The sequence below is a fragment of the Festucalex cinctus genome, chromosome 12 (assembly GCF_051991245.1).
Source record: "Festucalex cinctus isolate MCC-2025b chromosome 12, RoL_Fcin_1.0, whole genome shotgun sequence".
In the NCBI taxonomy this organism is placed as follows: Eukaryota; Metazoa; Chordata; class Actinopteri; order Syngnathiformes; family Syngnathidae; genus Festucalex; species Festucalex cinctus.
Window position 1 is genome coordinate 14,437,840 of NC_135422.1, and position 13,981 is coordinate 14,451,820.

The 13,981-nt window shown below is 39.5% G+C and overlaps 1 protein-coding gene across 1 annotated transcript; it reads right to left on the bottom strand.

Moving 5' to 3' along the window:
* Positions 1-351: 351 nt before the first annotated feature.
* On the bottom strand, positions 352-13,025 carry LOC144031941 (guanine nucleotide-binding protein G(I)/G(S)/G(O) subunit gamma-2). Its single transcript, XM_077539483.1, has 5 exons — positions 12,838-13,025; positions 11,249-11,330; positions 4,433-4,504; positions 2,591-2,686; positions 352-1,180 (listed from the first exon to the last, which is right to left on the bottom strand). The coding sequence occupies exons 4-5, from the start codon at positions 2,675-2,677 to the stop codon at positions 1,052-1,054; spliced, it is 216 nt and encodes a 71-aa protein (XP_077395609.1). The 5' UTR covers positions 2,678-2,686; positions 4,433-4,504; positions 11,249-11,330; positions 12,838-13,025; the 3' UTR covers positions 352-1,051.
* Positions 13,026-13,981: the final 956 nt, after the last annotated feature.

A 13,981-nucleotide genomic window follows, 5' to 3' on the forward strand; every position in this document is an offset into this window, starting at 1 on the left:
TTTAAGTTTCGAGAGCTAGACTGATTGTTATTTGTTTTTTACCTTATTGTTTATTGATAGTAATTACATGATATGTATTTTGACAAGATTTAAATTTAATGCATTGATTTATTTTCTTTTTTAATTATTTTGATCGTGTGTTTTATACACATTTTTCATTATTTGTATGTATTTTATTTTCACTTAGTGTATATGCATGTAAATATTGTTTTTTATTATTATTTTGTTTTACTTTATTTAAAATATTTTTGTATAATTTGTACTTTTTTTTTTTTTACACAGCACTTTCCAAGGGACCCAAAGAATTTCACTCTATTATTCACTTTTATAAGGAAGCAGAGGACCACACTGTACAGCACATCACAGTTTTACTCGCGTATCGTTTTGTTTTTGTACAAAGAGTAGAAAGAAGGTTTGCGTGACGGGAAAGGAGACAGACTTGATCACATTGTCGTTAAACACAACGTCCCAAAGACGTTTTTTTTTTTGTTTTTTTTTTTGTTTCCCATAAACTTACTCAGCACTGTAGGTCGCGAAGAAAATCACACCATTGAGTGTTCCAAAACATCCCACTGAAAAGCTGTCACTAACTTTATGGATGTTAAAAAGAAAGAAAGAAATCACATGATTATAGAAAGATATATCAGAAGAGGAACCACTCAAATCATAGTTTCAACCATCAGGTGGCATCTAGTGAAGGGAGAGAAGTTTAGTTTGCAGTCCTACTGTGTGCCAGTCAAGCACACTCATACGCACGCACATACGCGCCTCTAAACAAAATCCACAAAAACTTAACTAATTTTGTACACGTCACAGCCTGAAGAGTCGTCCATCATCACTCCAATTAGCATCACCATCATCAAAGCACTGACCCTCAACACGGTTCCCCCAGGAAAAAAAGCCACCACAAACACCTTTGACGCTTCCCATCCATGGATGAGATTCCTAAAAAGATTTCTACATCTTCAACCCTGTCCCAACGTCCGTGTTCCAAACTTTCCCGCACATGGCATCAGAGGCGTCGCCATTTTTATTTTGATTTTTTTTTTTTTTACAAGATGGCGCAGAAGAACTTCTTCTCCCGGAAGGGGTTCTCCGAGGCGGGAACCGGCGACAGCAGCGGGTCCTCTTTGGCGTGCGCTTCGCAGTACGACATCAGGTCTGCCGCTGCTTTCGACACCTAAAATAGCAAAAGATACACGTTGTCAAAATAAAAATGGATTTAGAAATATCAAATGTTAACTCCAGTGTGGGTTCCAAATTTGCAGTGCCAGATTTAAAAAAAATGTTTTTTACAGTTTATAATTCCATTTTGGTCTAACGCTTGTTTATAATATCGATTGTAATTCCATCATTGACCACTAGATGGTGGCATGCTTATTTAGTTTCAAATTGTGATAATGTAAAGAAGAGTGAAACAATAAGTACTGAAAATCATAGAACGTCATCCGTTCAGTGCATCCGTTGTTGCTGCTGTACATGTACAGTAAATTGAAACAAAATTAAGTGACACCTTGACTTAAGAGTTTAACTTGTTCCGTGACTACACTCATAACTCAGAACACTCATATCATATTTCCTCATTGAAATGGACGGAAATGCCGTAAACCTATTCCAAGCACCCAAAAAAACTTTTAAAATTTTTTGTTTTTTATTAAGAAAAATCTGCGATTGGTTGGCAACCAGTCCAGGGTGTCCCCCGCCTACTGCCCAGAGCCAGCTGAGATAGGCGCCAGCAGCCCCCGCGACCCTTGTGAGGAATAAGCGGTCAAGAAAATGGATGGATGAAGAAAAATAACACTCTATTATAGTTTGTTAAAACAAACAGTTATAATAATTATATTATTATCAACAAGACAAGATTTCACAAAAATCACGGTCTGTCAAAATGTTGGTTGGAGTGGCCTCTTCAACCGGAATACAACACACCAAGAATTCTGAAAATCGGAGGATGGGTTGCGGAAAAATAAAAAAAATTGCACTTTTTGGTGAACGTTTTTGTGTGACATTGCCCGTAGAAATTCTGGCCAAAAAACATCGTCTAATTACAGTAAAATAGTATAACTTTGATCATTTTGCAATACATCACTTTGACCCTCTTGCTGCCTTGTTACTGAAAAAACAAAAACAAACAAAAAAAAAACAAGCAAATAAAATGTAAAATCTAAAAAATATATAAATGAAAAATTTTAACAGTCATTTTTATGTAAAATAAATGTAAATTCAAAAAAATATTAAATTACATTAACATTTGAAAATTTAAGTATAAATGTAAGAAATATAGAAAAGTAAATATAAATCTTATATTTAAATTTTAAATAATTGTATAACTGTAACAGGTAACATTTTAACAAAATTCAAATTAAAATATTCAAAATGTATTTTTATTTTATTATTAAATGAATAAAATAAAATAAAAAAATTGCAAACTATGTAATGACATTTTGTGAGAAAAAGAATCCCCAATTGGTCATATCACACGTTTGCTACTTGTTGCTAGGCAGAACTCCTCCTGCTCCGGCATATACTCTAATTGGGGGTGAGATGAACACAGTCACGCGTCGGTCACGGTCACGCCCACTCCGTTCACCTTTATCCTGTCGATGTTGGCCTCCATCTTGAGCTGCTCCACCAGCTTCCTGGCTTGTGCGATGCTGGCCGTGTTATTGCTCGCCATGGGCACGGTCTGCGCGGGACACAATATCGTCACGTCACCAAAGACCGTTCATACGTCGCGCGGTACGCACGCACGCCCACTGCATGATCACACACACATGCGACCATTTTATTTATGGCCTCTGTTGCTAGGCAGCCGGCGGTGGTGGCGGTGGGAGGTGGGCTGGGGGTGAGCGAAGGTGGGGGCACTGCTTTGTCCACAGCTCCATTTTTCAAATAGATCACCGCATTGGAAGTAATGACAGGAATACTGTACATACGGCCCGGTTTTCTACACATATTTTCTAAACGTGACACGGATCACATGTGCCACACTTGCTACAAGTTGGTAAACCTTCTTTACATAAATAAATACAGTACAACGGAACCCCCGTCGATTCGGGGTTCGTCACGAATTCACGGGCAAATAAATGGATTACTCGGAATGGCGCACGCACACTTTTGCGACTCCCGAATGAAAAACGGGGTCGAGGTTTACTTCCCGAGCGCGATTGACGAGTCAAAGTCATCTTTTGTATCGAGGTCATTGTTTCACGGCTCGGGGGAGGCGTTGAAAACGGGCCAGCAGATCGCTACGGCGTTGCGCTTTCAGGTTTCTGGGGTGGGCACAAAATTAGGACTTTGTTGTCCTTGTTAGCGTTAGATGTGACATGGACTGACACACGATGTTAAAAAAAAAAAAAAAAAACACAGGAAAAACAACATCCCACTTTGTTTTACGCCAATAAATTCACAGCAAGCCGCAGAAGCTAAATGCTAATGCTAATGCTCCCAATCAACAACCTTTTATTATTTTAAGACATTTATATATACAGTATATTTGAGTACATAATGGTTTTATTTACATAATTTGGTCTTGCCTCAGCATTTTATTGCAGTATTTTAGTATTTACTTGGTTTAGATTTTTTTATCTGCTCATTTTTCATATTCACATATTTTTATTCCGTTATTTTCACATACAATTACTACTATTGTTAGTATTTGTTGATTTAATTTTGTTTTATCCATTTATTATTCATTTTAGTATATTTCTATTTAGTTTTATTCAATGAATATTTCAGATTTTTTTTTTTTAGAATATTTGTTTGAATTTATTTTATTTTATTTTGTTGTTGTCTGCTTCCACATCATTAACACATCAACGTTTATGATATATCGTGACTCGGCAGTCATAAAGGCTTTGGAAATACAGTACAATCATGTCGAATTATTAATACTTTTTTTTTTAAAGCCTAAAATGTCTGCCTCAAATGTCAGACTTCTCGTCCAGCATGACTTCTTTAGACTTTTTTTGTGAGTGTACTCATAATAGATGAGTCTACCAAATTTCAAGTTGCAAAGTAAAACTGGCTTGATCTGGTTCTGAGTTTGTTTGAGTTATTGTTTGTTATGAGCTTCGGGTTTTATGGAAAATCGTCAAATTTTGCTGACATCCGTCTAGTATATTCAGTTCAAATTTGGAGCTGGCCAAAATGACCCTAAGATGGCTGCTTCAAACCAAAATGGCCGACTTCCTGTTTAAGATATTTTCTATTCTTGAGAGACATGCCCCTCAAATTTCACATTGCATTATGAAACTGTCTTAGGTCATCACATGACCATGCGAGCGCATATGTGTGCCAGCAATAAAAGGTCACGGGACATTATAAAGGGGACAAAAATGGACAACAGGCGGTCAATTCGTGGTCAGCTGCCTCGTCTCGAGCCACCAATCATCGCAGCCGCTCATTGACAAAAACAGAAGCTCGTCCTTACCTCGTCTGCTCACGCCGCCGCACTCCGCCTCAGTGTCTCCAGCTCAAGTCAGCGAGTTGAGCTCGGCCCACTCTGCGTGAAAAAGAAATAAAAACGTGAAAAACGTGAGACTGCATCCGTTCACCAATTACAAATAATCCGGCACACAACAGTGCCAATCGCCACCTGTGCGTTTAATTTATAACAAAATCCAGCACCCGTGTTCATCATGACAGCATGCACGGAAAACAAAGAAGAACCTGTGTTGTCCAACACACTGGTAGTCGGCCATTTTGTGTGATTTTTGGCCATTTTCTGTAAATTCGCTCTCCAAATCGTCGCCAAATTCGAACTACTTTTATTTACCCTTTGTGGCCCACGTGCTTTAGATTGCCCACCCCTGGTTGAAGTGGCTCATCCTCCTTTATTTCCCTTGCCCCCGACGGCATCATTGTCCGCGGACACGTGACGCTCGCTGTCTGCTGCTTCTGATAAATGGACCAATTACTCCGCATGAGCAGATCTGCAGAGGAAGGGAATTCCGGCTGTCGTAAATCCCGCACTGATGCGGCGCGGCAGAAAAGCAGCCATTAGCAAAAAAAAAAACAACAACACACAAATAGAGAGAGTGAGAGAGAGAGAAAAATCTCACTTGCCAAAAGTGCCAAACAGCAAAATTAACTTTCTGGAGTGAGCAAATACAAACTCATGTGTACAATATGGCGGGGAGGAGGATTTAGCATCTTTCTGCATTACTTGCCCAAAGTTGACACAGCAAACACAAACAGGAGACAAACGGCGGCGGTCATGTGAGCGCCAACATGTGACTGTTTTGCTCGCAGGCATCCGCCTCCTGTCGCACGTTAACACCCACAGGGAGCAACAATGTGAAAAATGACAGCTCTGATATAATTTTGGAAAGGGATATATATATACAGTGTTCCCTCATTTTCCGCTGGGGTTAGGTTCCAAAAAATACCCGCAATAAATGAAATCCGCGAAGTAGTTAGCTTTATGTTTTACAACTCTTATAAATGTTTTAAGGCTCTAAAATCCCCGACCGCACAATTTATACACTTTTCTCATTGAGGCATTTACATGTTCTCACATTTCTCTCTTGTTCAAACATTGACAATGTTCAAACCTTCATAAATTTTATAAAATGGGTATATTACTGTAAAAAAAAATGCAAAATTGCACTTAAAAAAATCCGCGATACAGCGAGACCGAGAAAAGTGAACCGCGTTATAGCGAGGGAAGACTGTAATACATTTTATATGTGTATATACATATATATATATATATATATATATATATATATATATATATATATATATATATATATATATATATATATATATATATATATATATATATATATTTGGGGTGGGACGATACGGGTAAACCATGATTCGATACTGTGACGATATTTGGCTCACGATATCGAGAATATCTATGATATCTACGATTTTTGATATACTGCCAAAAAAAAGAGAAATATATCACGATATGTGACTGAAAAAGCCAACAAATGCCCATAAAAAGGAAAATGTCTAATTATGTATTTGTTCAATGCCAAACCTTTGTGCAATGTACAAATAAACATCACCGCCTCTTAGCCTTATAACTGTAAACATTGTAAAGTGAGACAAATTAAAGTGCATAAACATTTATATATATATGACGTCTGAATGCCACAGGAGACCTCCTGCCAAGGAAAATGTCATTGCGAGCCCCATCGAGACTGACAACCTGTTACTCTGATATCTACTACTCTGAACACCCCCCACCTTCCGCATTCTCCTTCTCAAGCTAATTAGCTTGACTCGATTTTCTTTTTCTATTGCGTCAAAGAGAAATAAAGACCATCGGGCAGGCGGGGAGTGTCCTCTGGTTGTGAAGCCCGGGGTGCGGCGTCACAGTGTGGTAATTAAACGTGTGTCCCACTCCCCAGCCTTGCCATCTGGACCCTGGAGGAAGAGTGATTAAGCTGCCAGGGTCTACAGAGAGACCCATACGCAAAAAACTCTTTTACTCGGGGTATCAGAGACTTGACAGTGGCGTCAGCATTTATTCAAACAGCAGTTGCGGCTTCACACATTTAGATAATAGATAATGCCTGCCATTTTTAGAGCAGCCAACTCCATATTTCTAGTTGTTTGAGAGCATAATGACCCACACAATATTGTGTTCTCCTATTGTATAATATAATACACCATATATACTGTAGTAACGCTCACACTGAAACAACTGTGGTATTGACATGCCTCCACGTCTAATTTTATGAATGAATAAAATTGCAATAGAAAAAAAAACAATTAAGCTATCTCACATGAGCACTTACAAAACATTTTTGAAACAGATTTAGTTACTGCTTTGGTCAGCTGTTTTCAAATGAATTATTTTGAATAAGCACAAAAGATATGGTAATTAGTCTGTTTTCACAGAACAGGACTACAGAAACCAGAAAATTATTGTTGAGAGGCTGAGATCTGACGATTTGGACCATATAAGTTAAACTATGGCTCTAAATGATTACTCGCTTATTAAAATACTGTAGTAATCGAGTCATTTTGACACCTGTGTGTAAGGGGTTCTGACCAGCGTGAAAATCCTCGACTCGCTGTCCATGTAAGAAAAAGTCACTAATTATATGAATGAGAGAATCCCTAGAGGCCACTTGAACCCACAATACATCAATGGCAGTGTCCCACTTCGGCAAGTTTCGTCTGAAGTTCCCAGGTAACAATCAGAATAATAATTAAAAAAAAAAAATGCAGGCTCTAGCACTACACTCTTGACTTCTTTCAGCAACGTCTTTATAATGCTGCCACCTACAGGACTGGAGGAACACTGTCCCTTCAACTTTACAGCCAGGCTCTACATTTTTCATAAACAGAAAATGCTAACCTCTCTGTGAAGGATTACCCAAGCCACAAAACTAATTATCCGGAGTTACTCTTATCTGATGTTATGTTGATGTAGACAACTGCGGTGGCGCGTTCTTGCTTCTGGTCAAGGGCAAGGTTTTGTACAGTATTACGTGTCATAAGTTACTTGGCCAGTGTTGCGTTACAATGAAATGGAAGACGACATTACCATTCACCCTTTAGAGGTACAAAGGGCATTTTGTGCTGTACAGTTTTTTTTCAGGCCATTTTGGCTGTGATGAATGTAATGAAATTAATATTAATATACTATTAACTAGTGTTAATTTCGACAATGAAAACGAAGCAAAAATTATTTCATTTTTCACCGGACTAGAACTAGACTAAAAGACTGGGACTAAATCAGTATACATTTTCGTCGACTAATGAAGACGAGACGAAAATTTGCTTCACTTAATAAAAACGCTAACTAATGCTAGCTAACTTACTAGCTCATAGAAGTTAGCCATAGTAGCCACTGTAATTGTGTGTGAAGTTGTTTTTCATCAAAAAGATGAGAGGAAATTTTATGTGATATAGTGTTAGATTCGAAATGTTCAACATTATCTGATGACAAAAAATATATACAGGCCTAAAATGATTGCCCTGACTAAAACTAGACTAAATCATTGACAGTTTTTGTTGACTAAAACTAGATGAATAAAATAATGTTTTCTTGGACTAAAATAAAGAATAAAATGCTAGATTTATAGTCGATTAAACGTTGACTAAATAAAAACGGGTTGCCTAGCTAGCTGTTGGCTAGCTAACTTACTAGCTCGTAGAATTTAGCCATAATAGCTGTAATTATGTGTGAAGTTGTTTTTCATCAAAAAGATGAGAGAAAATTTTATGTGATATAGTGTTAGATTCGAAATGTTCAACATTATCTGATGACAAAAAATATATACAGGCCTAAAATGACTGTCCTGACTAAAACTAGACTAAAACGTTGACAGTTTTTGTTGACTAAAACTAGATGAATAAAATAATGTTTTCTTGGACTAAAATAAAAACTAAAATGCTAGTCAACGTTGACTAAATAAAAATGGGATGAGGTTGGCTAACTAGGCTAAAAACTAACAAGTGTGATTGACACTGGACTAAAACTGAGACGCAATTGAACACTACTTAGCATGTCCTTATAACGCTACATTAGCTTGCGGGGTTGCTTAGTACGCATCATTTGTTCGTCTCACCCCTGAGGCTTCCACCTTTGAGGTCCCGTAAGAATCGGGACGTCATTCTACTACTAACTGACCGACCAACAAACTGCAATCATGTTTGCACTTGGCGGAGGCAATGAAATGAAAAATCGTTTTTTAAAAATACCCAAGACTCACGTTCTCCCACTGCCCTCACAGTCGGCCCCACCACCACCCGTCATCATTCCATTAGCCCGGACATCTGCGACACCCTGCCCATTCTGGATTATACACTGTAGTGTGTATTGTGTTGTGTCTTGGAGGTTAATCTAGGCCCCAGAAGGATGGGTGGGGTGCACGGAGCGGTGTGGGGGAGGCAGTGGCCCAGGAAATGATGCATCTCCTGGGAGTCGAGGAGGCAGCGGGGAGAAGGTTTTATAGCTCCAGGGAGCACAACTGCGCTCTCTTATGTTTAGCAGATCAAACGACGGCGTCCCGCTACGTCTTCACTGTTGGATTCAAGCGGCGACAAACTAATCAAGGACAATCCCCATAAGCGGGAAATGTTGATAGGAAAAAATAAATAAATAGCCTCACGCTCCAAAAGGGTTAAAACCTTGAAATTGTGCGTTACGTAACAGCACAGCGGTAAGTGGGGTAGAAACAATGCATAAGAGCAGCGCGCTAGATGGCAATTTGTGGTTTGTGTATTCAAGGTAGCAAACCAGCACCGAATGGTTCTGGGGAGGTAAAAGACGCCCTTGCGGTTCCCGGGTTAAGAGTTAAGGTAAGATGTTGAAACTGCGTGGCTGCGAGTGCAGTAGAGATAAACATATATCTTCCCCTGGAACCAATCAGCCAGCCAAGAATAACAGTGTCAGACTGCTGGGCTGTTAACAATATGACAAACATCCGGCCTTGTTTAGATTGTGCTGAGAGTGCAGTGGGGGAGCTTTGCTGAGACGCTGGACTGTTCAAAGGGATGTTTCTTTCAAGTTTGTGGGGAATCGGGATGGTCTACAACTGCGGAGACTCCAATTGAAGTTATGACAAACTTTTTGACCACAACTGCACTCAAAAAGCAGTTGGGTAAAAAAAATAACCCAAATAAGGTCAAGAATGGGCCGACCCAACTTTTTGAGTTATTTTACCCAGAAAATTGGGTCAAATGAATCACCCACAAACAACTGTTGCCCAACATTTTGGGTTGATTCAATATACCAAATGAATTGGGTCAAAAATGAACCAACCCAACCTTTTGAGTTATTTAACACAAAACCTTGAGTCAAATTAAATTAATAACCCAACAAAGCAACTACACCTTTTTACGTTGTTTTGTGGGTTATTCATTTGACCCAACATTTTGAGTTAATTGAACAACAAAATTTAATTGGGCAAAAAATGAACCAACTGAACTTTTTGAGCTATTTAACACAACAACTTGAGTCAAATAAAATTTATAACCCAACAAAACAACCACATCTTTTTGGGTTGTTTTGTGGGTTATTCATTTGACGCAACTTTTTTAGGTTAATTGAATGCCCCAATTTAATTGGGTCAAAAATGAACCGACCCAACTTTTTGGATTAAAGTTGGGTCTAATTAAATTAATAACCCCCAAGTAACCCAATTAGAGTATATGTTTGTTTTTTTGTGGGTTAGTCATTTAACCCAACTCTTTGGGTCACTTGTATAACCCAAAAAGTTAGGTCAGACACATTTTTGATCGAATTTGGCTTATATTTGAGCCAACTCTTTTTAGAGTGTACCCTCTTAAAACTGATGGGTCAAGAACAACCCAATTTGGGTCAAAATTGGGATGATCTGTTAATTTGACCCAACTTTCTCAATTGTTTTGTTTGGACAACCCAGTTTAAAATTGGGCCAATTTGATCCAGCTTAATTTCTGATTGGAACTTTCTGAATTGTTGTGGGAATGCTGAAGCAGGTGTCTGATACTGCTCGGTGGCACAGTTGGTAAAGAGCATTGTCCAGTAACCAGGAGGTTATAATTTCATAATTTATCTCTGAATTTGCTTTCAGCATTCACACACAATTTCTCCAGAAATTGCACTTAGTCTAGTATTGTATAAAACCCATTTTTGGGGCTGTTTTGTACAAGGCAACCAAAAGTTGGGTCAAATTGACCCAAGTTAGTGGGTCAGTCCAATTGTTGACCCAACTGTTTTTAGAGCGTTCAAACCAGTAATTAAGTCCCTGATTGATGAGAAAATCTTACTCTATTCATATTAATCGCTCAAGGACTTGACTGTAAAGACGAGGCTTCAGGACTGGAAGGGACCGACTCCTGGGAAAATCGCAATTGGTTGTTTCAGAAGGTGCTGACTGCCTTCTTGCCTTTGAGCAAGGCACGAAAACCCCTGACACAAGTCATAGTGCAAAACACGAGACATTTTTTGAGCTAAAGACTTGGCACTTGCACTGAATCTTGAAGAAACAAATCCATGCACTTAACCTGGATAACTGACTAATGATAAAAGAGACTTGCCTTGACAAGATTCGGGACATTTTTTTGTAGACTTAACTGCATAGAATCATATATAATGTTTTTGTAAATACATGTAAGAATTAGCCAATTAAACTTGGTGGCAACAAAACACTTGAAGGACTGAATTTGTTTTCGACCTACAGTCACAAACACATGAACTCAAGCCTGTCTCTGACACAAAAGTGGTGACCCTCAATTCCAGAAAGACTCATGTTGATCTTGACCTTAATAAACAGACCACTGATGTGGCCCTTACCTTGACAACACCACTTGAAACCGTTGCAGAGATTCGAAGAAACATCCAAGATTTGTATCTGTTGACTCCTCTCGATCTTGTCCTGGAAAGGAAATGATGTCTGCGATATAACAAGGACTAAACCAGGACAACTCACCTTCAGACTTCTAGCGCTATGGACACGATTGCTTCAAGTTGAAACTTTTGTTTAACGGACCTTGAAAGACTCCAGTAGACTCAAGTATTGGACCGCAATCTGAACCGAGTCACAACCTGCATGAGTCTATCTTTCACTAAACACCAAATACACCAAAGAAACATCCAATCTTTTTGTCTGTAAGATCCAAACAGACCTGGTCAGTTTGACCTTATGCCAAAACTGAGACTTGGTTGGTTTGGTAGAAATGTTGTCTAAAGTTCTGGTAGGCTCTAGACTGATTTAAGATTCAGAGAAGCATCTTCATGTTTTGTTCTACCAGAATATCTGAGACTTGGTTGGCTGATAACTTTTTGTGGCCTTGGCTCAATCAATCCTTATCTTCGTCGGTGTTAACGTAACCTGGAAGCCTAAAGTCCTCAGATTCTGAACATGGCTTTGAAACAAAACACAAGACCTACAGAACAACTCGATCTCTCATTCAAACATTCAGTTTTTCGGGTGACACCAAGCGTGGACATCTTGACTTTGACAGTCTGAACTTTTCCGTTTAAAAGACTTGAGACTTTCCTACAGATTTAATCACTCTAAGTCTTGAATAAACAACTGATCTTTTTGTCTCTAAGGACAACTTAGCCTCGGTTGGTTGGTCTTTGTGCCAAAAGACCGTTTGGTAGACTTGTTTCCATAAGGACTTCTCTATGTACTGTAGGTCTTTTGGATTCCTGCCTGCTGTACACTCAAGCTTATCAAAAAGCACAAATCAACTCTTGTCAGTAGCAAAAAAAAGTGTGGCGAGTACAAAAACAAAAGGTCGAAGCCTTTAGCTCAACGTCATCCTTCCGAGCCTGTTAGCCCAGAGGCCGTTTACACCCCCTGACAAACCAGCTTTTTCTGTTTAAACTCGGATCACAAACACAAACCACCAGCTCAGCCAGAGGGATCGTCGATTCCCGTAACAATTCTCTCGTCATCCTGGTCTTGTTTGTCGCTGCGATGTTTCGCAACACTTGTTAACCTCTGCTGTTTTGTCTTGGTGGCGTCTCAGTGGCCTTGAGACACTAAATGCTAAACAGGCCCCGGATACGCCACACAAGAGATTTAGCGAAAGCACGACAATGCCTTTGCGCTGTGTACAATTTACTTGGATATGCTTGATGACAAAGGCGGACCCCCCCCCCCCTCTTCCCCCTTTCTCCCCCTGACCACGACATGACGCTCGAGGAAGGAAAACGGTAGGGAATGATCGGAGCTTCACCCCCCACCCACCTCAACCCCCTTTTCATCCTTCAATTTCATCCAGCAGAGGGAATTTTTCTTTCCGCTAGTGGGAAGTGGCGGGGGGGGGATTCCTGATGTCAACCCACCAGCAGCATCATAATCAATCAAGCGAGAGAGCACACCTTGTGGTATGCCACGATATAGATTTTTTTTTTTTTTTTTAAACACTTACCTTTTTTTTTATATTTCCCTGACCTGACGTGGAGCCAAACAACATCAAGTCCGGCGGAGACGAGCTTACATCCACGCTGTCCTGCTCTTCCCTTGCTCTCCTCCCTGCCTCTCCTCTCCTCTCCTCTCCTCTCCTCCTCTCCTGCCGCTCCCACAGTCTCCACCCTCCAGCCAGGCTGCAAGAAGACACCCACCTCCTCCTCCTCCTCGTCCCCTCTGTTCTCTCTCCGTCCGTTATCATCAGCACGCTCTGTCCATCCTGAGATTGGTCATGTCAACAAAATGTTAGTCAGATCAGATCACCCCCTAATGATATTTAACACATTCATTGCCAGACCAGCAAAAAAAATGCATCATTTGACATCTTTTTCCGTCAATGGCAGTGAATGAGTTAACCACCTTTGTACGGTGGTAGTAGCAAATATTGGAGCAAGCACAAAATAGGATAGGAATAGCGCACTTACAGCGCAATTTTGGAAAGTAAATAATCTTTAAGTCCTTTGTTTTTAAGAGCACAGCAATGTAAGAAGAGTCTAAAATTATATTTGAGTTTTTTGGGATCGTAGTTTGTTGTGTATTTATGGTGTAAAGTTAAACTATTACCGGGTCTGCATTAGTTATTGTTTTTTGGGTGCTTTTTTCCCCGCAGTTTACAACAGAGCTCTGTATACTCTACATGTTTTTTGTTGAACAGGAATGTTTTGTTCGTTTCCCATTGTTGAATGCTAGTTAGCCGGACAGGCTAATGGTGCGTTTTTACCAAAAGCGAGGGACGGCGATTCGGCGGCGCGTTTGCATTCTAGTCAATGGAATTCGCGCGCAACGGAAGGAAAGTGCGTGGGGCGGCGCGGAGGACGCGTTTGGCGCGTTGGGACGCGGTGCGCAGCAGCGAAAATCCGCACATTCGCGACAAAAATCCGCACATTCGCATATTCGTCGAAGTGATGTCGAAATGTCGAAAGAATTAACTATTAAAAAGTGTTCTTCGAATTTTTTTAATCGTGAGTAATCAAAATTCTAAGATGTAATTAATCTGATTTAAAATTTTAATCATTTGACAGGGCTAATATAAATATAAATAATATATATATATAATAATACATAAAAAAAATATATATACATAACAATATATATATATATATATT